We start from the raw sequence: 25675 nt of genomic DNA, 5'->3' as shown, positions 1-25675 counted from the left end.
CATAATTTTAAACTTTAACCGATTGCAGTTATAAACGATTGTACAAAAATTCTTTGGGTTTGCTGAATTACATGGGTTAATAATGTGGCATAAAGTGGGTTAAACTTAATGGAATATATTAATGCTAAGCCTTTGATTTACTGGATTAATGAGAAAGACACGTACCACTTCTTTGCACGGCTCCTCTATTAACACATGCGTAGGCAAGCGCGAAGTTACTGTAGTCCGTAGTCAGGATCCAAAAGTCGACAGCTGAAAATATGACCAATGATGAGTAAATAAATCAATCAAGACGTTGTTGTGTTTAATGAAATCAAAATCGCAATACAATCCACTGAGAGATCATGTATTGACAATTTGGAAACAACTGACGTAACAAAACAAAAGACGCATTTTTTATACGGCTATGTGGTTTAAAGCCCATATATTTACTTTTATAATATAGGAGGAGCAGACGATCATGCAGTCTACCTGATGGTAAGTGGCCACTGCCGCCCATGGACATCTGTAATTAACCCCAGATAGGATAAGATATTCCTACCTGAGGTCAGCTACAGATGCGCCGCTACCCCTGAGGACTAAGCTGGAACACCTCGGAAAAATATGTCAGAACACAGCAGCGTTTAACACTGATGTTATTAGGCAGAAATAGGTGTAGCGGTAGTGCCGCCAGGGTCGAACCACAAAGGGTTCTATCACTGTTCAGAAATTAAAAAAAACTACACTTACGATCCTCAGACACTGAGACATTTAGTGTGAACTTCGCTGTGCCGGGTTCCAGGGTGGCGGTCCCAGTGATCTCTTCATAGAAGTTGTTGTTGACGGCTTCGTTGCGGACAGTGAAGCCATTGGATGTCGCTGTCAGCTCGAGGGTGGAGCAGTCTGCGCTCTGCAGCACACTGTCTGTTCTGGCGGTGCCATACCATTTTCCTGTGAACTGGGGAGATATAATGTCAATATGTTTTTGTTATTATAATTATTAGACGACACACGACGTGGTGGAGTCACCATACCGGCCGGTTCGATCCCCGGCCAGATAGATATTTGAATGATTAATTTAGATCTGTTCTTAATCTAGATGTTTTAGTGTTTGTCTTTCTGTGTGTTCCCGATTTCCACGACAAAGTGAATCCTATTGTGGGATTATGAGCGTAGAAAGAATCTTTTTTAAGTTCCAAATCAAAACAACATAACAACTAATAAAAACAACATGTGATATAATGTTTTTCGAGCGTATCTATTATATGTATGTAAATATGTTGTACGTCACATTCTTTGGCATGTTCTACAGCCTAAACGATTTCATAGATCTTAACTGAGGTGTCATTCAATTTGTTTTGTAAACGCTCTCTACACTCACAACCCCACACTAGGATTCCCTGTGTCGTGGGTGCCATGGACACACACATAGACAAATAAACAGACGCCCAGACCCAGAAACTGAAATCTAAATTCATCATTTAGATATCTGTCAGGTCGGGGACCGAACCTGGGACCCTTTGCGCGTCAGACCGGTATGTTCCGCCACGCGGGTCGTCACATAGGCTATCTTTTTATGTAGTCGGAGTTTTTTTTGTAATAATACTTTTCAGTTCATATAGTAGTAGCAGATTAAAATATCATCTATTTTAAAAGTACATTTAAAACTAAAAACAAAATATGTTAAAAATATAACATCGTTGGTACTTGAACAATAAAGTTGCCTTTACCTGACATTTCTGATAATATTTAGGAGTGCTTGCGATAAAATCCAAGTCATAATATTATATCTATCTGCGAATTAAGACACTGAAACCTTGGCCCATTTTAAAATAAAATAAAAAAAATCTTATTTTAAATGTTCATATATCGTAGTCGTAGCATGTTACCTAATATGAAAATTAGAATATGGTATTCACGATAGTTATAGATTGAAGATATAATAAGAAAAACACATAGATAAGTATAGATATCTCATCGCCTTGTAATTGAAGGAAGCCACAAATGGCTGACACATACGTAAAATGGCTGACTGTTTTCCCATTACGTCACTAACTCCTATGGCGTAATTTATGCGAAACAATGCCGACAACTGCAGTTAAGTGGTGCAAAAACAACACGAAATCGAAGAAAAAAAGGGAAATGTATCGTTTGATTCGTAAATGCACTAAAAAGTACATTTTTTAATATTTCTCCAATATATCTATGTATTTCTCAAACACGGAAATAAATGACAGTGACAATTTCAATTGTCAAAACTTGTTGCATTTTCTTGTTAGGTGTGAGTAATCTTTACTAATCTATGGAAAAACATGAAAACCTAAACTATTTCTAATTAAAGGAATTTTAAACTGGATTAAGACCATATTATAAGTCATAATGAATCTATTTCTTGCAATAAATCTTCAACTTCAATACTTGCATCGAACTATTATTATAGTTTCATCATTGTACACCTTGTTTATTATTATACCGATTGATTTTCGTAGATTATAGAATGACCTTGATTTAAATATTATTTCATGTATAGATAATAGGTTATTAACCACGTCATAGAAACTATTTATCTTATTACAATCAGTACTCATTTATTACCTTTTATAATCAGCCCTTCTGATTATTGTTTAGATATTTTTACATAGATAGTTCTTAATTTGTTATTGTGTTTTAGCTTATCTGTATCCTTATATAATATTATCATCAGCCCATGAATGTCTCACTGCGAACCACGGGTCTCCCCTGATAATGAGAAGGATTAGGTCATATTCCAAGAGCGAATTGGTATACTTTATATATCTTTGAGAAGTTCTCAAAGAGTTTTAAAAAGACTCTCAAGTATGAAGCATCACCATATTTTTCTTTGCGGTAAAAGTAAGGGATAATTAATTTATAATACGTACTCCACTCCTACTCCCTTACAAAGTTTCACCGAAGTGATTCACGCTAGAAATAGGTGTGTGTGACTTCCCCGGCCAAACCACACACGCTCTATCTTTGAATAATACCACAATGCAACCATGTTTTTAAACATAATGATGTGCGGTCTGTTTCGTCCTTAAATAAAATCATGGTAACACAAAGAAATTGCGTTGTTTGTTTTCATGTGGCATTAGTTTTCATAGTAAACTCACATTATTCAAAGTTATGTGAAAAGTTCACAAGGGGCTACCTCTGAGCATGGAGTAAAGTATTTTAAATAAAAGTATTTACCGTATTTCAATAACCCATTGTAGATATTCCTTTTTAATTGCCTTTAAAAATATATGTTTGATATATAAAAAAAGAAACTTTTTTTAAATTTTTGGCAAACGCTACCTTTCTGAAGACATGTGCCAGAAAGCATTTGCCACTTAGATGGTAGCCTGTTTTAAAGATGAAAATAGTGAAGCGGTGGTACTACGTTGGTTCTACTGTTCTAATACATTTCCTACCACAGCTGTGGTAGGTATACATAAAAACACAAGTGATAAATATTATTATTATCTACAAATAATTCAAAATATCATCTTAATTACGTCATTCAATCAGTTGAGTTATCAATTGCCGGTCATAAAGTTACCATTATCACCTATTTTGGCCCGGCATCATTAAACTTTATCTAATCAAGAAATATCTGGAAGTGATAAGTTAGTTTTCGCTCATTGTTTTAGCGTTTTTATCGTACTTAAATATGGGCTAGGTTGGATAAAATTATTCACTCGATTCGACTCAATTGACTATTTATTCGATTTTTCATTTCAAGTGGTTTATACCTAAATAAAATTACTTATGCATTTTACTGGACTTTGATTTACGCCACTTAGGTTTTTTTTTTGTTTATAATATAGGAGTAGCAGACGAGCATACAGTCCACCTGATGGTAAGTGGCTACTGCCGCCCATGGACATCTAAAATCAACCCCAGATAGGATTACATATTTCTACCTGAGGTCGGCCACAAATGCGCCGCTACCCCTGAGGACTAAGCTGGAACACCTCGGAAAAGTCTGTCTCCCTTACCACACCCTTCAAACCGGAACACAGCAGCGCCTAACACTGTTGTTATTAGGTAGAAATAGGTGTGGCGGTGGTACCGCCGGAGTCGAACCACAAAGGGTTCTACCACCTTCAAAAACTTAGGTACATCTAAACACTACATAAATTAGTAAATCAACAAGAATCTAAATTGTTTGAGATTTTAGTGAAAATAATCATGCACACGCGTTTCCTCACAATATTTTCTTCCCCGATATAAATATATTGTAGCGCATAAAGAATACCGAGAAATGCATGCGTGACAGGACTTAACATAAGATATTTCTATATATGGTGTGAAATACCTACATGTCATGTATGTCCTACATTCTACATGTCTTGCTTTCCTCAATCTCTTTTCTATACTCTCTATTTCTTATTTTTACCTAATTGTGGAGGGAAATATGTTTGAGAGTATTTGTGTATGTGTTTTTTTTTAATATATTTTTTTATAATATAGGAGTAGCAGACGAGCATACAGTCCACCTGATGTTAAGTGGCTACTGTCGCTCATGGACATCTGTAATCAACCCCAGATAGGATTAGATATTCCCACTTGAGGTCGGCCACAGATGCGCCGCTCGCTACCCCTGAGGACTAAGCTGGAACGCCTCGGAAAAGTCTGTCTCCCTTACCACACCCTTCAAACCGGAACACAGCAGCGCCTAACGCTGCTGTTATTAGGTAGAAATAGGTGTGGCGGTGGTGCCGCCGGAGTCGTACCACAAAGGGTTCTACCACCTTTATGTATGCAATAATTCTCAAACGGCCTCAAGGTTTTTAAAATATGAGATGTCTTTGGATTCGTCCAAATGCTTTGTTTTGTTTTCAAACCTCTAGTTGGTATAATGGAGTAAAGTACTATAAGGAGGGGTATGTCGATGCAGGAGCATGCACAAATGGCGTGTCCTAACGCATGACATGTGTACTATCGCATGACGTATGCACAAGCGCATGACATTTGTACTAGTCCAAGTGTTAAATCACTAAATATTAACTTGGTTTTACTTAACCTAAAGGGCCTAATTTTAGCCGGTTTAAGAAATATTTTTAGAGATTTTAAATATTTCAATTTCAAAATCATATACCTTATTAATAATTCAGTTTAGAATATGATAGTTAACATTCTATTTAAATTAATTATTTATTTAAATTAAATGAATTATTATTATACATTAAATTAATTATTCTTTTATTTTTTTTAATTCATTATTTTTTTATTGCTTTTCATTTTTCGAAATTTCACTTTTGCATGATTTCAAAGTAAAAAATAAGGACTTACCAGCGCTGCATTAAAATTATTCACTAATTGTATATTCGGGTTGCACTGTCCAAACTGTACTAACTGTGCACTACTTAAATCTAGGAGTCCTAAAAGACTAAACAATAATATAAATTTCCACATTATGATATCATAGTCCAATCCACCACTACACTAGCTTAAACAGCGAAATGCCCTTCTATCTGAATATTGATAATATTTATACGAAATCTTATCAATATCTGTATATTTTTTGTCGAATTGTTCACTTACAGCGTGACAGAGGCGTGTGTTTGTATGTATATCTTTTTTTGACGTTAGGGCTCAATCACTCAAACTCACCCTGTGGTTTCGGGATCAGAATAGGGCTACGGTATCCCCTGCCTGTCGTAAAGGGCGACTAAAAGGGGGCTTCCGGGGTTGCGGACGGCAAGAGTAGGAGCTCGAACCACCCGGCCAGCGACCCCGGGAAGGCTAGCGATATGTGTGGTCGCATACCGTCGTGTACACCAGACGATGTGGCGAATGTCACGTACTTAGGTGGGTGGAGCCCGGGACAATGCGCTAAGAGGACTCCGGTTTCATTCCTTTGGCGATCCCGAAGTCCTTTACGTAGCACAGAGGACGGCCACCGAGGGGTTTTAGTGCGGTAAGAGTCCCACATCACCCTATGTCGCCCCCATGGCAGCGGGTACTTTTAAAGGTTTCCCCTTCGTTAAAAAAAAAGTGTTACTTATGTTGGAGGTTTTTTATAGAGGTAGCAAACGAGCATTTAGTCCACCTGACGGTATGTGGCTATAGGGTCCACAAAATTCTACAAGGCAAAGGTTCCACAAAATTCTACAGGTGTATAGCTTCCCCTGAGAACTATGTCGGATCGTCTCTGATAAGTACGAAGAGTGATGTGATTGCCACTTCAGCTTGCTACTTGACTTAGTTCGTCTACGTATTTTATCGTTGCGAATTATGTCCTGTAGTGAAATACCGAGTATAGCCATGGTGCGTTAAGCGGCTCTGAATTTTCGAATAAGACCTACAGTAAAGGACTACGTATCGGCGCCATTGATAACGCACATTCATCGAACTGTGCCTCGAATAGTTTTGACTTAATATGAGAGTAGCAGACGAGCATGCAGTCCACCTGATGGTAAGTGGCTACTGCCGCCCATGGACATCTGTAATCAAGCCCAGATAGGATTAGATATTCCTACCTTAGGTCGGCCACAGATGCGCCGCTACCCCTGAGGACTAAGCTGGAACGCCTCGGAAAAGTCTATCTCCCTTACCACACCCTTCAAACCGGAACACAGCAGCGTCTAACACTGCTGTTATTACGTAGAAATAGGTGTGGCGGTGGTGCCGCCGGAGTCGAACCACAAAGGGTTCTACCACCTTCGAAACTTCGATAATGCACATTCATCGAACTGTGCCTCGAATAGTTTTGACTTCAGGCGATGAAGAATTTTGGACGATAAAATACTTCGTAATTTTCAAACGCAGCCCATACGAGTTGGTTATTTGGCAAAGGGATATTTTCCACCGGGCTAGGTGCCCGGGGAGTGGCAGTGTTCCAACAGTCTTAGTTCGGACTTTGTATATATATGAGATGTTGAGAAAACTTCGCTAGCGTGATTCAGAATACTCGTGGCGCCATCTTTTGACGAGTAGCGGGAAGTCGCCACAGTTCCTTCGAATGATCTTCTGTCAAAGTTGGACTTACCCATCCGGATCGTTCGATCGGATGGGTGTAACATCGACATTCGATATGATTTTCTACACATACATGCAAAATAAGAAAGCAAAAACAAAAGCTTATTAATCAAAGCAAAGAAGGTAGCTAAGGTAGTTTAAAACAGTCATAAGTAATCCCTATAATGACTAAGTAATGAAAGGCAAGTGATTTCATTCTTTTATCAATTTTCTTTTAATTATCAGACCGAATTCTCTAGAATTAGTCTTTCTTGGAGCGATATAGCTGATAATACATTCTTATGAGGTCATGAAGTGGATTTCTGTTATGGGCTTAAATTACAGCAGTTCTGTGGTAATCCGGCCCCTGTCTAATTCAGCGCTTCTTGTTTTCGAATATTAATCATTAATAATTGTCTTGATTTTGGTATTGTTGGTTATTAACCACCAGACAAGCCAAATATTGGGTAATGCCTGAGTCAAAGGTTCTGTATGTGGACGTGTGTAGATTTTATCTATTTTTCCAAATTATTTTTTTTCTAAATATTTGCTCACACTATCTGACAAATCGCAAGCGACAATAATACGATTAATAATGCGATATCGATTTGGAAAACGATTATCGGAGTACTGTGAGTTTGCTTCTTTTTAGGTTCTCATAGCCAAATTGTCAATCAACTCTCTTAAATGACGCATTATATTCTCATAGACCCATTTAGTATTGATAGAGATTGTAATCCCAGGATACTTTACACGTTAGACCGGTATGGTAAACACAACGCCACGCCGGATCGGTATAAAGCGGAAAAATCGGTTGAACCATACTAATTCCACCATTTTTTTAGTAGGAGGCATTTTTTTGGCAGGAGCATGCAGTCCTAGTAACGGTCAGTGGTAACTGCGCCCATTGACATCTAAAATGAATTCCAGAGAGGAGAAGTCCCGCTTGAGGTCGCCGACCATTGTGTATCCCTGAGGAACAAGTTGGAAAAACTTTTATAGGTCTATCTTTTTTTTTATAATATAAGAGTAGCAGACGAGCATGCAGTCCACCTGATGGTTAGTGGCTACTGCCACCCATGGACATCCGTAATCAACCTTAGATAGGATTAGATATTCCTACCTGAGGTCGGCCACGGATGCGCCGTTACCCTTGAAGACTAAGCTGGAATGCCTCGGAAAAGTCTGTCTCCCTTACCACACCCTTCAAACCGGAACACAGCAGCGCCTAAAACTGCTGTTATTAGGTAGAAATAGGTGTGGCGGTGATGCCGCCGGAGTCGAACCACAAAGGGTTCTACCACCTTGAAATCTTTATTACCATCCCCTTTAATCCCTAATATGCAGCACTTGACAGTGTAGTTATATTGCAGAAATAAATATGGCGGTGGTGTCTCCGGAGTCGAACCTCGAACTCTTTGATAGATAACATGCCTTCTACAAATATATCTATCTATCTATCTATCTTCAGCCCACGTTAGTCCACTGCTGGACATAGGCCTCTCCCAAGGCACGCCACTGAGCCCGATCTTCGGCTCTCCTCATCCAGCTAGTTCCCGCCGCCCGGCGCAGATCGTCGCGCCACCTTGCAGGAGGGCGTCCCACACTACGTTTGCCTAGACGCGGTCTCCACTCCAAGAGCCGTATACTCCAGCGATTATCGGCTCTTCGACAGATGTGGCCAGCCCATTGCCACTTCAACTTGCTAGCCTTTAGAGCTATGTCGGTGACTTTGGTCCTCATCCGAATTTCTTCGTTGCGGATCTTATCTCTCAGAGATACACCGAGCATAGCTCTCTCCATAGCACGTTGAGCGACTTTCAACTTATGGACTAGCCCTACTGTAAGTGTCCACGTCTCGGCTCCGTAGGTCATCACTGGTAGGACGCACTGATCAAAGACCTTGGTCTTCAGGCTTTGCGGTATGGGCGACGAGAAGATGTGACGAAGCTTCCCGAAAGCTGCCCAACCTAACTGGATCCTCCTATCGGCTTCCTTCTCAAAGTTGTGTTTACCCAGCTGGATGATCTGGCCTAGGTAAACGTATTCATGCACAACTTCGAGAGTCATACCCTCAACGGTAACTGGGCTAGGAATGACATGAGTGTTGAACATAACCTTCGTTTTGTCCAAGTTCATTCCAAGCCCTACCCGTCGGGAGGCTCCATTCAGGCTGTTCAGCATTTCCTGCAGCTCCTGCAGCGATTCTGCCATAATGACGATATCATCGGCAAAGCGCAGGTGCGAGATGTAATCTCCGTCTAACCGTATGCCCCGTCCTTTCCAGTCCAATAACTTGAAGACATCCTCCAATGCAGCCGTGAACAGTTTCGGGGACAAAATATCCCCCTGTCTCACGCCTCTGCTCAATTGGATGGGTCTTGTTTGGACGTTCTGGATTTGGACGGACATAGTTGCGGTGTTGTACAGACATCTCAGCACATCGATGTATCGCCAGTCGACCTGACATCGCTGCAGAGATTCCATAACAGCCCAGGTTTCGATAGAGTCAAACGCTTTTTCATAGTCAACAAACGCCAAACACAGGGGCTGATTGTATTCCGCGGTCTTCTGTATAATCTGCCTCACTGTGTGGATGTGGTCTATGGTAGCAAAGTCTCTACGAAACCCGGCCTGCTCTGGTGGCTGGAATTCGTCAAGTCTTCGTGCGAGTCGATTCGTAATAACCCTCGAGAACAACTTGTAGGCATGGCTCAGGAGCGAGATGGGTCGAAAGTTTTTTAGCATCGTCTTGTCCCCCTTTTTGTGGAACAAAACTACGATGCTCCTGTTCCAAGCCCTTGGAGTTCTCCCTGTTTGTAGGACGGAGTTGAACATCCTAACTAGCTGTTCAAGGACTGGTTTCCCTCCAGCCTTTAGCAGTTCAGAGGTAATGCCGTCCTCACCAGGGGCCTTTCCATTTTTAAGTTGTCCGAGGGCTAGTACGATCTCCCCAAGACTGACTTCAGGAAGCTCGTCGGTGTAGTGGCGTGTTAAGGTGGCTCTAGGATCCGTGGCTTGAGGTTCTGGTCGTGGAGCACGTGAGGCATATAGCTGGCCATAGAAGTCTTCTACTTCAGCGAGAATTTCGGGCTTAGAAGTGACGGTTCTACCATCCTTGGTCTTTAACTTCGTCAGACTACTCCTTCCAAGGTGATGTGCGAAAACTTTAGACCCCCGGTGTCGCTCAATTGCCTCTTTTATAGCTTCAGCATTTGAGCGCCGAAGGTCTCTGCGTATAGATTTCCGCACATCCCTTGTAAGGCGTTGGAGTTCTGACGGTGTGGCATTTATTTGCTCTCGTCTTCGCTTCATGAGCTCCAGAGTCTCGTCTGAAAACTTGGACTTCCTGTCCCTATGCCTCGTTCGACAGTACCTATTGCCCTCGTCCCTGATGATCTTCGCCACCCTTTCGAAATCCTCGTCTATGTCTGCAGTGGGTTCCAGGGCGTCGAATCGGTTTTTCAGCTCCAACTGAAATTTATTGGAGCTCATTTCAGTTTGTAGAAAAGTTGCTACAAATATATGGTCAATATTAATAATGCTTTATTGTTATATTTGGAAAAGATAGCAGGTAACTAGTCATTATTTACTAGATTACGAATTAAAATCATTTCACAATATTTTTTTAGCAAACTGAATCACTGAATTCCAGACCGTTATAAATTGATTAGAATTAATACGGTAGGTAGCAAACAAGATAAAATTAGTTATCTTTTGTTATTGGATTATTATTTATTGAATTAAAAATGATTGAACTAATTTTAGTAAAGCACTCTTTAACAAAAACATAGTCATCTTGAAAACTGATTCGTGTCCCACTGCTGGACTTGGGTCGAGTTTATGGGTCTATTGTACGTCTAATATTTGTTTATTTTACTTCAAGGTACTTTATATTACTATTTTTTATTATTTTTATTAGTAATCATGGATACTTTATTGTTATCGTGTTGTATACAATATACATAAGCGAGAGCATAGAAAATAGAAATTATTTCCACACACATTTACATCCCAACAAAAGCTTCCATTTTAATTATTTGATTTTCCACTCACATCTAGCGTGTAAAAGTTCTGGTGCGGCAAAAGAGTTGTGGATGCCGGCTGACTTACGTATGAGGACCATTTTTATTCTCCGACATGGCAACGTATCCGCGATCGGCGTCAGGTAGAACTTGTTCAGTATTAGTCGCAAATGTCCATGGACAGCACTGAGTATTTACGATCAACTGGATTGCAAGCTCTTCAGCCGTTTTAAGAAGAAAATTTAAAAATGTTAATTACCCCCTTAACTAGATGGGCCGGGATTCTAAGTTGTTATTTGCCAAGAATCGTGGCCTAGAATAGCGTGACTAAGGTAGATAGCAAGCTGGTCTGCTACTCCAATCTTACCCTACTTACTTTACTTACTTTACTTACTTACTAGCTGACCTGTTTTTAAATGTTAAGGGTGAACAACCTTTTATTTCACTTAGGGGTATGAAAAATAGATAGTAGCCGATTCTCAGACCTACTGAATATGCATATAAAATTTCGTGAAATCGGTAAAGCCGTTTCGGGGGAGTACGGTAAGTATCATTGTGAGACGAGAATTTTATATAAAAGAATATACCCATCTAGGAGTATGCAACACAATCACAAACAATTATATCATTGTAAATTTCCTGCACTTATTCGTGGATGGTTTCGTACGCAGCTCCAGTACATTACTCAATTGACCGCCAAATTGTCCAATGAACGTCTTCCTGTAAACTTTCCACTTGCCATTTCATATTAGCGCAATTGGTTTTTTATGAAGCTTAAGCAGCAAGAGTATGCAGTTTTAAAAAAGATGCAGAAACGACTCTCTTTTAGAGTCTGTGAGGGCATAAACTAGGGGGCAGTTCACATAACATGCAAAAAGGAGATGGTGGTAGAACCCTTTGTGGTTCGACTCCGGCGACACCACCGCCACACCTATTTCTATCTAATATCAACAGTGTTAGGCGCTGCTGTGTTCCGGATTAAACGGGTCTGGTAAGGGAGACAGACTTTTCCGAGGCGTTCCAGCTTAGTCCTCAGGGGCAGCGGCGCATCTGTGGTCGACCTCAGGTAGGAATATCTAATCCTATCTGGGGTTGATTACAGATGTCCATGGGCGGCAGTAGGCACTTACCATCCGGTGAACTGTAAGCTCGTCTGCTACTCCTACAATATATAAAAAAGAAGAACTTTATTTATGACATAGGAGACATACTTTTCCAAGGCGTTACAGCTTAGTTCTTAGACCGACCTCAGGTAGAACTCTAATTCTATCTGTGCTTGATTAGAGAAGTCTATGTGCGGTAGTAGCCACTTACCATCAGGTGGACTGCAACTGCTATATTATATAAAAAAACAAAGTTGATGATAAGCAACTTATATGAAATGCAGTGGTAGCTTAGTAGTCGAAACCCGGCCTATCTATCGGGAGGACCGACGTTTAAACCCTAAGAACACATCACAAATTTTTGAAGTTATGTGCGTATTAAAAATAATTATAAAACTTGCTTAAAAGTAAAGGAAAACATGGTAATGAAACCTATGGAAGGTTTCATTACCATATTCTGCAACCTGTGTATCTGCAAGTTCTTTAAAATAGATAATGAAGTTCTTTAAGGTGTATGAAGTCTAACGATTCGCACTTGGTCACCGCGGTTGACTATGGCCTATTTTTTTCAGTCTAAGAGGAAACCATGTGAAGCAGTGGGACAATAAGGGGTAGGGGGAAATTAGCAACACTCAAGACCAGAATTGTCGTCAATTTCCTGACGACGTTGACTTTTACCATCGATGATTCGTTTGTCTTATCGCTAAGTTTTTTTAAAGAAAACTTATTCCGCAAATAGGCATCCGATCAGGAAATCGAAGGAATTTTGAAATTATAGATAGATGCATCAAAATTGATGCATTTATATTATATGGTACTAGCTGACCCGCCAAACGTTGTGTTGCCATATAAATAAAAAATGTTAAGGGTGAACAACCCGTATCATTTAGGGGATAGATAGTAGCCGATTCTTAGACCCTGAATATGCATATAAAATTTGGTGAAAATCGGTAAAGCCGTTTTGGAGGAGTACGGTAACTAACATTGTGACACGAGAATTTTATATATAAGATATATGATATGATCATTGGGTGTGACGGAGAGCGCTCTGCAATGGCATTCTGCACAAGTAGCATTCAAGTTTCACAATACCGCTTTTTAGTTGCACTACTGATCTAATAATGAGAGTTATTAGTTACGGATGATCAGGTGCCATTTGTTGAGCGCAGGTTGAAGGTAAAATCACGATGGAAAACCTCTTTATTAAGTTATATTTTAACAAAGTTAAAGTTAGGAATGAGATGTACTCGTATAAATGTATTATTTAAAATATAATGTCTTATGGTACATGGACATCATTTTAATGCATCGATGATTTTAATGAAACCATAATGAGAGGAGACAGACTATAGGGATGTATAATGCAATAAATGAAAGTAAAATAGAAAATATGAAATTAAAGCTTTCGAATTAGTGCCCCAAATAGGAAATTTCTGAAATAATATCGAGAATCCATTAAAATTGAAATTACGCAAAAAAAGCTTTTCTTTACTTTGAAACATCCAAAAAGAAATAAAGTCAAGGAATAAAGCAACAGTTCGGAAGTCTCAACAGGTTCAAAGATCACAACGTTATCGAAGACCTCTTGAATCTTCCAGAGCTTCTACATAATCAATTAGTCCAATTGTTGAGATTACTGTAGGTACTGCATCCCCCCTGCGGCGTATATATTCTAGAACGCATGAGATGTTATTCTCGATTAAATAATCGTGTGGATCCATGACCTTTACGAGAAGTATAAAAGAGAGGAATTCTATCCTCGCTGACCAGTCTTACGCGGGCTACGGTTGGAAGTACATTAAGAGGTCTTAAACAATTAACAATGCTAAGATATTTTTTGTTTGCCGTCTTCGCGGTCGCGGCAGCCAATGTCATCCATGATGGCACATGCCCGGAAATGAAGCCGGTGGAAAATTTTAACGTGACCGCAGTGAGTACTGTTTTCCTCATCTTCTTGGTAATGGTTCTAGGAAAAGTAAGGTTGGTTTGGGCATTTGTGTTTGCTTAAATATTTACTTATGTCAACTGAGAGTTTCAACGTAGATTTTAAGAGAGGTAATGCATCTGTGGTAGAGCTTAAGTTACACATACAACTCTATTTGGATTTGATTTCAGATGTCGATTAGCGGCGTTTACCATTAGGTAGATTCTTTGTTTGCTAGTATAGTTTTGTAAAAAAATACTTTAATGTAGTTAGAACCTCTTTGTGAGAAGAGAGACTCAGCAATGGCATCACATATAAAACGTGAAGTGAACTTTTAAGTCGTATTTCCGTATAACTGAGTGTTCTTCAAAAAGCGAGCTTTTATTTCAGGGCTTTAGGGTAGAGTACCTTATGTGTATTTTGTATGTATGTATGTTTTTATGCAATTTCAATAAAAAGGGAGCATGTAACTCGCGTAATTTTATTAATTATACATAGAACAGGAGTCACGGATACATTAGTGTTCAGAAAAACTAAGGTAGCTCAAACAACTGTAGTGCCTTTATTGCATAAGTATTTATTTTTATCAAAAACAAAATAAGTTTTTAACTACCCTTTAACGATTAAAGTAGATAATAACATACATTTCTTCCACATTCTCAGGATAAATAGTTTGTAAGAATTTTCTAGTTGGCTTAAACGACCTTGAGGGTGTAAATATTTGGCTATTTGTTTAGTTACCTTATTAGGTAGTGATGAATATGACTTGTTTTTACACATTCACACATTAGTTGCTATCGCGGCATGTGATATTTGTAGTTTGGACTTTTAAGTAAAAATATTTAGTTTTTAAAATTTTATAAGTATAGCATATTTCTGTATTTTTTCCAAAACTGGAGAAGAAAACGAATTTGCAGGCAATGATGACGACCCGCGTGGCGGAGCGGTCACCATGCCGGTCTGACGCGCGAAGGGCCCTGGGTTCAATCCCCGGCCAAACAGATATCTAAATGATGAATTTAGATTTCTGTTTCTGGGTCTGGGTGTTTGTGCATTTGTCTATGTGTGTGTTCATGGCACCCACGACACAGGGAATCTTAGTGTAGGGCTGTGAGTGTAGAAAGCGTTAATGTGGTAAGTGGCCAATGTCGCCCACCACTGTGAGCTTAAAATAAAATAGATTCTATCCACAATCAGTCATAGATGCGTTGTTAGTCTTGAGGACAAAGCAGGTAGCCTCTTATGTAAGACAACTGGCGTCCTCATACTTCCTTTAAAAGGCTTCTTCACCCTAGAAGTAGGTATACCGGTCCAACTATCGTAGCTCTCCCTTTAATAAAATTAACTGTACTTTGTAGGTAAAAATGAGCACCTTAATTTGCTTAAGGATTATTCGCACTAGCGTTCTGGCGACTGTGTTTCCGTTTTACATTTCTTCGTCTTTTGTCTTTGTTTTTTGCAAGCGTTATTTGCACCTATATTTTCGGAATTTTACTTAATTGACACATTCTATAATAGAGTGTACAAAAGTTTCTGTTTAAACACATCTGGGTATATATTATGAGAATATTTAATAATTTATAGATATAACTATCTTTAAGGCATTTTACATATAATATTTTTACAAAAGAATGACTACGTAATTTATATGTCGAAAGTAAATAAATGTTATTTCTTTTACGAAGAACACAACACCCCAGTAAAACTTGTTTAGAATAACTGTTAAAAAACGTACGTCTCAATGCCCAGTGTGAACTCTGCCTAAACAGTCTGTTAGCAACGGAAGTTTGCGAGTCGGCAAATTATGCTGCGACTCGACGATTATCGAGGGGTCCTGAGGTTTCATTAGCCTATTGAAACTTTTATTGGATCAATTACATAATCTTTTGGCTGATAGCTTTGAGAGGTAATAACACCTATGTTCTTCTGATGGTGATAGTTATTTCTGAGTTCTCAAATAAATATCTCCATTTCTGAAGGTACCACAATTAAAAGTTTAAAAACTTAAATAAATACAACAAATTCAATTCACGAAAGTTTCTGCAATTTAAGGAAACCTTTTCCTACGAAAGCTTAGAAAGTTAATTGCCATAAAAAGAATACAGCTAGTGTAGTAGTTGAAACACCACCTCGCGATCGAGGGGTCCAAAGTTCATATCCCAAGCATTTCTGTCTTTACAAAGTTATGAGCGTATTAGAAATTAATTTTCACTTGATTTAACGGTGAAGTAAAATATATCGAGGAAACTCATGCATGAGTGATTTAAGAAAAAAATCTCAAAGATGTGTGAACTATTGATACATGTTTGGTCAGCGTGGTGGACAATGACCCAACCCTTCTCATTCTGGACGGAGATCCGTGCCCCTAACCTAACCGAACCCTTCTCATTCTGGGAAGAGACCCGTGCAGCACCAAATCAAAAAGTAACATCCTTGAAAACGTCCATAGCCTCATATTATCTTTTTATTACAAAATGTCATTGAACTGTGTTAGATATAATATGTCGAAGATAAACACAGGATAAAAATGTCTGACACGAAAACATCTCAAAATCATTGTGTAATGATTAAATATTGACATGTAGATGTTCCGGCGAATGTGTTCAATATTGACTTATCAAAGGTTTTTACTATTAAATGTTTCGATCAATAATATGTTTGACGTCAGTTGAATTGACGACGTCACGTTAGCTGGACAAACATAACGTTCAGGGTTCGATTCTCGGCGAGGTACAAGTAGACTAAGCAATGAATTTTGTTTCTGTTCGCAGTCTGGATTTTTTTGTTTGTTTGTATGTCTTTGTGCGGCTTATGACATTTGTGGTACGCCGGTATAGTCCGCGCCAAACTGCTAGTCCGCTCTGAATATAGAAACGAGTCGCGTCGAATAGCAAATTGTAGATATTATCTGGACGAAGACAGCGCGGGGCCCCGCCCGGCATCCTTTTGCTGCCTTCTCTCGCCCAGGGTTACATAGCTGCGCTAGTATGCCCTTACGTTGCTACGGAACATATGCTTGTAGTTGTGCGCAACAACTTCGGAGCGGACTAGCAGTTTGGCGCGGACTATACCACAGACCTGTGTCGGTATCTACGCGGTGCGTTCCTGATTAATAATTAAGTATATTATAGTAACATTTATAGATAAAATATTATTTAATTGTGTATTTAAATATTGACATTTATTGTAGAGATTTCGGGGAATGTGTTCAATATTGACTTATCAAAGGTTTTTTAGTATTAAATGTTTCTGTCAATAATATGTGAGTGTGATATTTGACGTCAGTTAAATTGACGATATTAGCATAGTAAAGTAAGTTTTACTATGATATTAGTTATATTAGCTGGACAAACATAAAGTTCAGGTTCGATTCTCGGCGAGGTATAAGTAGACTAAGTAAAGATTTTTTGAGTAAGTAATTTCTTTAGATATACGAGTATTTTGTCAAAATATTTGTTTCCAATTTAATCTTAGAAAGTTTCCTGAACGTCTTTTATAGTGTGACAGTTACGTGTGGACGTAACCATCTCACTATTACACTATAAGCATAATAGGTATATATATATATATATATATATATATATATATATATATATATATATATATATATGTTATAGTCAAAGTCATAGATTAGTAAAGATTACTCACTCCTAACAAGAAAATGTACCCAGTTTTGAGAATTGAAATAGTTGCGTAAAAAAGTTTTGCCACGTCTCCGTGCTAAAATGTCTCTAAAATATTTGAAATTACTATTATAAATTATTTATTTATTATGTAAATTACGCAGTATTAGTTATTTATTCGTAAATTTTCTCTAAAAATGTTTTTATTTGTCAATAATTCAAAAAAATAACTTACTATAATAAGCCATTTGCAGCTTCATTCAATTTCAAGGCGGCGAAGTATCTTTACTAATCTATGGTCAAAGTGATCAAATAGCTATTATACATAACGACTGGTTATGTACAATGACTAATTTGTCCATACAATGTGATAAATTAATCACTTTATCTGACTGCCATATATAATAGCAGCTTAAAGTTAGTCAAAGCAATAAATATGTTATTGTAAAAGTTCGAAATACGGAAAATCTTAAGATTAACAAATTATTAATGATGATTTATGTTGTATCAGCGTCATCTTGGTTGTTGTATTACAGTCACTATGAATCATTACTTTGGCTGTAACATATACACTATATTACTATGAAGCAGGCTTTGTATAAATTATGTCTCCTAAGAAATTTTTAAAAGACATTTAAGTTCCTAATTGTGGTCCCGTATAACATTTCCTCCAAATTCTGGGTAAGGTTGTACCTAAACGACTCTACTTTTGTCCTTAAATTATTTCTGTTTAAAAGCTTTCGTGTATTCTATTTTGCTAAAAATTGAATAACCGATTGATTTCACGCCATATTTAGTCGCACGGCTGGTGCGTCCACCAAATTGTATTTTTATTTACACGAAAGTTTGCCAAAATCAATTGACGTAACCTGAGCAAAAAGCGCTAATTCCGTGTTGATCGAAGCAATTTGACCAACGATTCTAATTGAGCGCTGAAAGCGCTAATTGGACAATCGCGGTGAACGAATCGTCACAATCGATGTTCCGGTAATCCTGCAAAGTGAATGATTGAACTGAATCTAGTGATTGAGTTGAATTGAGTGAGTCATCAATTAATTCGACCGACCGTGAAGGTTGCAGTACAAAGCGTTACGAACCACAGATCAAGCTCTGTATGTAAATTGTTATGCTTCAGTAGTCTATTTTGTATGCAATGGCTTGTATTCAGGTAATTTGTAGCCTTGCGTTTAAGGATTAAGTAGCCTTACTGTAAATATATAGAGACAAACGTATACTTATACATATATGTTTCATTATAAACATATTATTGTTCCACTGCTGGGCACGGGTCTCCTCCCAAAGTAAGAAGGATTAGGCCATAGTCCACCGCGCTGGCCAAGTGCGTATAGGTAGATTTCACATACTTGAGATTTTTTTGAATAAACATCTCAGGTGTGTAGGTTTACTCACGATGTTTTCCTTCACCGTTTAAGCAAGTAATAATTAATTTCTAATACGCACATAATTTTGAAAAATCAGAGGTTCGTGCCTGGGATTTGAACCTCGGACCCCTCGATCGAGAGACCTAGTTTCTTAACCACTTGGCTATCACTGCTGCACATATGTGCATATATGTTTACACTTATGTATACCTACACACAGACACGCACATAGCAAATGACCATGCAGTCCACCTTCTAAGTTGACATACTAAGTGCCTACCAGCAGCCATAGATTGTATCCAACCCCAGATAAAATCCCATCCCAGGTCGGTGACAGATCCGTTGCTAAATAGGAACACCTCGGATAAGAATGAGTTCTTCTCCATATTCTTCAAACCGGAACACAGCACGCTTAACATTGCTGTAGACTATTAGACAGAAATAGTGCCGTTGGAGTCAAATCACAAGAATTCATCACCTTCACACGATGACGTCGGCCTGTTTTGGGGATAAATCTATTTGAATGGATTTTTTTTTTATTGCTTTGTGGTTTTTATTTTATTATGGTTGTTTGTTACATATCCTATCTTCTGTTAAAAGTTTTTTGATTTCCTTCCAGTACACGGGCAGCTGGTACGAGATCTCCAAGTATCCGTACGACTCGGAGAAGAATGGCAAGTGTACCACCGCAGAGTATACCGCTGACGGTGAGGGCCTGAAGCTGAAGAACATTCACATCGTGGACGGCGTGCAGACCTACATCGAGGGGACAGTCAAACTGCAGCCCGACGCCAATAACACCGCGAAGCTGGCTGTGACACTTAAATTCGGAGGTAAGTTCCTCCGCCAACAGCCTGGATCCGTTTTACTGTTCCATGGTTCAGAACATTGTGAGGAAACCTACACGCCCGAGGGTTCTTTAAAAAAATCTCAAAACAGTAAAGGAGGATTTTTTTATACAAAAATCTGTCATTAGATCACAATTTTATATTTGTTCCTTTATTTATCTTGATTATATATTCACATTTCCTTTTGTCCTTTCTTTTTTTTATTATGATGTATTTCTTTCTGTATTTGAATTCCACTCCAACTTTCGATTTTTCACGGCTTATTTCATGGTTAAATAGTAATTACTTTATGCTAAGTAGTTTTGTGATAACTTAAATTGTTGCTTGTGTACAGTCCAAAACATGAATAAAAAATAATAATATACGGTAAAATTTTCGCTCCATGTTTTAATATAATCCTGTAGGATTCAATAGGGATATTTTTACAAAATTGTTAAAACCGCGAGCTCTGTAATCGAAAAACGTTTTTACCTAGACACAGTAATCGCTATTAATAACTTATTTTAGAGATAACTTCGTTATCACTAGGTGTGTGCAGTGTTCATTATTACAGTTAAACTTTCTAAGAATTGTTTTTAAAAACATTAAACGGGGATTTCCCGACATAGATTATACTGCGTTTTTTGTTACGGACATTATGTATTGAGTATGAACAGGTGAGGCGATTTTATTTCAAATTTAACAACCTAGTTATGTATATTTGTATTTTTTCCTTTATTTTCAAGAATAATAACAATTTTGGAAGAAATTGTTGTTTAGAAAAAGCTTTTGCCAGCAATTAACCATTCCTTTCATATTTAGTTTTATAAGAATCCTTATTTTAGAAGTGTAAATTAATAGTTTTGATATTGACTTTTTGTACGCGTATGTAGGTATTAAATAATTATATTGTCCTTAGATTAACTGGTTTTTGTAGGGACTCTACTGGTTTTTTGTCAGGATTTAATTGTTTTTTGTAGGGCTAACGAAGCGACCAAATTAATATTATTATTATTGTTTTATGTATTACATTTTCATAAAATATAAAATGTTTTGCATTTTGCTTCATCGTAAGACGCCGTAATAGTAATTATTTTCATCTTCTTTTCAATTATGCACTACTTCCAGATGTTTCCAAGGAATCGGCGCTGACCATCTTGTCGACGGACTATGACAACTATGCTATTGCTTACAACTGCAAGTATGACGACAAGAAGAAAACCCATCAAGGTAAGAGAAATTATGATAGTAATGATAAAATGCTCCTAAGATTAATTATCTTAGGAGCATTTTATCAGATCTTAGATAAGTAAAATACATAGATTGATCACTCGTAACAAGTAAGTGAAACCAGTTTTGAGAATTGAAATTGTTACGTAAGTGTTGCCATGTCTCCGTTCTAAAATGTCCCTAAAATGTTTGAAATACTTATTTAATTATTACGTAAATTACGTAGTATTAGTAATCTATACGTAAACTTTCTCTAACAATATTTTTTCAAAAATTCAAAAATAAATGAAAAAAAAACATCCGTTCCATCCGTTTCCAATTTCAAGAAAGTATCTTTCCATTTTATTTATCAAAATATCAGATAAATTACACGCTCGTTTTGTAAAGTTACAAACTTCATAAAAACTAATATTGCGTTGATAGGAGGATGGAACCCTTTGTGGTTTTTCTCCGTAGGCATCACTGCTGCATATATTTCAGTTAAGCGCTGCTACATTCTCGTTTGAATGAGTTGAATCAGAAAATGAAGGTTAAGTACATGACTCATCAAATTCATCTTAGTCCTCCATCAGATCAACTTAGTCCTTAGAGATATCAATGCATCTGTGGCCGACCCCAGATAGAACTGTAGTCCTATCTGGGGTGGATTATATAGATGTCCTAGTGACGATTTTCCATTGGATAAACTGCCCGATTCTTGTGACTTCAATTTCAGAAACAATACAGCTTTTGGAATTTGTCGTCTTATTATAAAATAATACCAATTATTGAGCACGTCGTAATCTATAACGTGAAGGAATTCCGTATTGTTATCACTATAATTCGATGCTATTAGTAATTTTTATCAAAATTATATCAGCAATATTGTTAAGTGGATGACGTGTTGTATTGAAATCTAGACATTCTCTAACACAATTTACCTTATTTTTTACCATGCTTTTATTATATTATTATTTTATAAGCCTGACCTGTATGTATGTATGTATCTAAGGGAATCTTTCAACTCGATTTTCACCCACTTTGAACGGTCCGATTAATCCAAATTTTTGAATAATTATCAAGAACCGATGACAATACACGATTTAAATAATTTTATCCCATTCACCTCGTAAGGATCGTCAGGAATCAGGATTTAAAGATTTTCCTAGTGCGATTTTAGCGTGTTTTTTATTTTTTAAACTATAATTATTTAAATATAGGTTACATTTTGACATTGGCCTCTATCTAAGTAATTATATTAACACCAAAAAGCCGACTTCTTAAAAATATTTCACGGAAACAATAACTTATTTAGCTTATGTCACCCCCATAATTTGAGAAATCCAATAATAACACTTATGTTAAAAGCAGTCAAGGAGAAGTTGTTAATTGTCGATCTTTAGTAGGTGAAACATTGGATAGATTGACTATTAATAAAGAATCATAATTGCCGCTTAATGCGCCTATTTTTGAAGAGCTTATGATTTTTCTATTTCTTGTCTTATCTCTTGCTTTATCGTCGATTTATTTAATCAAATAGGTAAATCAGTAATATACTCATCATTGCTATTTTCGTCCTCGTGTATATTTCAATGTTCGCCAGGAGTTCTGATCGTAGCTATATTTGTTATTATGTGTGCCTTGAGTTGCCTTTGTTCCTCAGGATCAACAAATTTATTCCCGATCCTTGTAGGGAGTACCTTTATTTTCTGTTGTTAAAAGATGTCAATGAACAGTATAATATACGTCACTAGGCAGTATACTCAATTGCTGCTTTTTTACTTAAACTATTGATGAAATCACATTACATGAGGAATCATGGACAAGTTTTTTTTCCATAATATAAAAGTAGCAGACGAGGTGGACTGCATCACCTGATGGTAAGTGGCTAGTGCCACCGATGGACATCTGTGATCAACCCCAGATAGGATTAGATGTTCCTACCTGAGGTCGGCCACAGATGCGCCGCTAACCCGCAGGGCTAAGCTGGAATGCCCCCGAAAAGTCTGTCTCCCTTACCACACCCTTCAAACCGGAACACAGCAGCGCCTAACACTGATGATATTAGGTAGAAATAGGTGTGGCGGTGGTGCCGCTGGAGTCTAACCACAAAAGGTTTCTACCACCTTCAAAAGTGTTTTTCAAAATATATTGCTTGAAAAACGAACAAAGTATACTATTTGAAAGTAATATATACTTTATCTTACATTGCACACACGTTGTTTTTAACGTGACTGATAAAGAATTTTCGAACCTTTTAAGAGATAATTCAATCATACAAATGGTGTTTATTATCACGTTTACATAAGCAATGAGGCCTGTAATATTATTTAAAATACTAAGTATAGACTTTAGACTTGATGATATCATTGATGTAATGGTCCGTCTGATGTTAAGTGATAGTAATCACTTATTTTATTGCACTAGTAGTGCCCGTGGCTTCACCCGCGTTTTACAAAAGATAACATGACAAACATATAAATGAAAATTTGTACCTTTAATGGAATAACAGTGGCGCCATTTGTCGAAATTGGTCGTATCTTCGTGGGCTCATGTATAACACTTTGCTAATCAGCTCAGCTCATCACGTGATTAAATGCATAGTTTACTATTTTATAAAGGACATACAGACAAACATTCATTTTAATACGTATTGATTTTCATATGTATAACCATTAAAACAGGCTTAAGTTGTAACGGATTCTTACTTAACGTCCATTACCATTGCATTATTATTCTTTAAGATGGAAACTCTAAAATTCTAAAAAAAAAATCCTATTTTTTTTGGTACAATTTAGTACACAAACCAAATCAAACACTTCGTTCACACGTTTGAATTTGCGATGGATTGTTGAGGTTTGGCAAGCGTGTGGATGTGGCATAAAATTTTAAATAAATCCACACTGAATTTGAATTCACATTCAACTAGATAACTCTTTTACCTCTTGTATAATAATTTGTTTGAAATATAATGCACAGATACGAAAATACCTATAACATTAATTTAAAGAATTTAAAAAGGAATAGAATCTAACTTTGTATCCTTAATTACAGATTTCGCGTGGATCCTGGCAAGAACAAAGACCCTAGAAGGTGAAGTGAAGACCAAAGTTGATAACTTTATCAAGAACACACCAGAACTGGATTCTTCTAAGTTCCAGCAGACAGACTTCTCGGAGGAAGCTTGCAAATTCAATAGCTCCAGTCTTCTTACAGAGCCTGGTGCACCCAAATCATAAGTTACGGATCTTATTATAGCATCTGATTGACCAATTTTTCGTTAACTTGTAGATGAAGTAGGACCATGGATCATCTTTAGTTTATAGCCTGACAATTTGACTTTCTTATAATTACTTTCTTTCTCGTTTACTTAGTTCCATTTTTTTAAAGTTAGCTGTAGACTAAATATAGTATTTTTAACTTCGTCAATCTTGTTTTTGAATTATTTTGAATACTTTTTATTCTTAAAGATTTTTGTTTTTTAGGACTCTCATTTTGTGCACATATTAAATTGGATAAAGTTTTAATTGGATTAAGTCTTTTTTAAATTATGTTTCGCGTTAAGTAAAGGTTAAATTGTTATGTTGCTATATGTTTAAGCGATCTGAATATATTAGGCTTAATGTTATTTTTAAATCATTTTCCGCTATAATCACTCATGCTTTTATTAACACCAGACTTATGGTTCTATTTTGTATTTTTGGTATAATTTTAAATAGTATCAGGGAATTATTATATCATTGTAAAATGCCGTCATCATTACCGACTGTATCAATGGAGTTGTAATCAATTTTGCTTGTGATAACTTAGTATAAGGCATAAAAGTATTTATGACTACGATTATTGGACAATAAATTTGATTTAACTAACACACTTTCTTTGAATTATTGGATTTGCCGAGTTTTATTATTTCTTTCCTGACTTATATTACTCATTTTATTGATAACTTTAATGCAAGTTTAATTTATTATATTTTACCGACAATAATTTAAGTAATTTCGGGTATATAATTGCATTTCTTTATATAAATGATAACTGTTTCGAGTTGTTTTGCTTTACGTGAGTAAAGAACTTTGTTTAAAGTTATTTATTTACCTTACATAATTGCATTCTGTGTAAATAACTACCACCAATAAGATTCGACTAGTTAGTTAATGTAATTTCTACGAAACGTGCGAAATATTGAAACCTGCGTGACACATTCTTCATAATCACTATTCTATGTACTAAAACAAATCAGCTGCGTATTAGAAATTAATTATCACTTGCTAAACGGTGAAGGAAAAACATCCTGAGGAAAGCTGCATACCTGAAAGATTTGTAAAAAAAAATCTTACAGAGGATACCCGTGCCCAGCAGTGGGCCAGTAATGTATGATGAAATTAGCTGATGGAACGATACATGGATTTTGTACGCCAGTTATCTATAATCTAACAAAGATCGTTGGACAATTTCTTTACACTAGAAGTATTGACTAGATATTGTCAAAGGACATTCCCAAAGTGACTATGGAACTCAGTATCGCTATTGAATCTATTGTGCCGTAATGTAAATGTGCTTAACTTTTAGATTGATTTTAGTATCTATTGTTTAATTAATTACATGTAAAAAATATTTATAATTCTGGGCATTCAAGCGCA

The 25675-nt window shown here is 37.1% G+C and overlaps 2 protein-coding genes across 2 annotated transcripts in view; one reads left to right on the top strand and one right to left on the bottom strand.

Moving 5' to 3' along the window:
* The window catches only part of Chbp (chlorophyllide A binding protein), a 34735-nt gene extending 29320 nt beyond the window's left edge, over nucleotides 1-5415 (bottom strand). Inside the window, exons 1-3 of the mRNA XM_073073615.1 lie at nucleotides 5275-5415; nucleotides 730-937; nucleotides 166-252 (exon numbers count right to left, since the gene is read on the bottom strand). Coding sequence (XP_072929716.1) covers nucleotides 166-252; nucleotides 730-937; nucleotides 5275-5397 — 418 coding nt within the window. The 5' untranslated portion in view covers nucleotides 5398-5415. The remainder of the gene's footprint in view (nucleotides 1-165; nucleotides 253-729; nucleotides 938-5274) is intronic.
* An 8409-nt stretch (nucleotides 5416-13824) lies between these two features.
* On the top strand, nucleotides 13825-24927 carry LOC140742661 (bilin-binding protein). The gene is made up of 4 exons (XM_073073613.1): nucleotides 13825-14000; nucleotides 19619-19832; nucleotides 20955-21056; nucleotides 24090-24927. The coding sequence occupies exons 1-4, from the start codon at nucleotides 13893-13895 to the stop codon at nucleotides 24272-24274; spliced, it is 609 nt and encodes a 202-aa protein (XP_072929714.1). The 5' UTR covers nucleotides 13825-13892; the 3' UTR covers nucleotides 24275-24927.
* Nucleotides 24928-25675: the final 748 nt, after the last annotated feature.

This window comes from Epargyreus clarus, unplaced genomic scaffold (genome assembly GCF_041222505.1).
Source record: "Epargyreus clarus isolate Ecla_fem2 unplaced genomic scaffold, WU_Ecla_fem_2.2 ptg000006l, whole genome shotgun sequence".
Lineage (NCBI taxonomy): Eukaryota > Metazoa > Arthropoda > Insecta > Lepidoptera > Hesperiidae > Epargyreus > Epargyreus clarus.
This window is presented reverse-complemented; position numbering and strand designations above follow the sequence as displayed.

Bases quoted from the DNA above. Each gene is read 5' to 3' on its own strand.
- LOC140742661 (XM_073073613.1), top strand. From the start codon at position 13,893: ATGCTAAGATATTTTTTGTTTGCCGTCTTCGCGGTCGCGGCAGCCAAT. The intron at 14,001-19,618 runs GTGAGTACTGTT...ATTTCCTTCCAG, and splicing joins AAAATTTTAACGTGACCGCA to TACACGGGCAGCTGGTACGA. The intron at 19,833-20,954 runs GTAAGTTCCTCC...CACTACTTCCAG, and splicing joins TGTGACACTTAAATTCGGAG to ATGTTTCCAAGGAATCGGCG.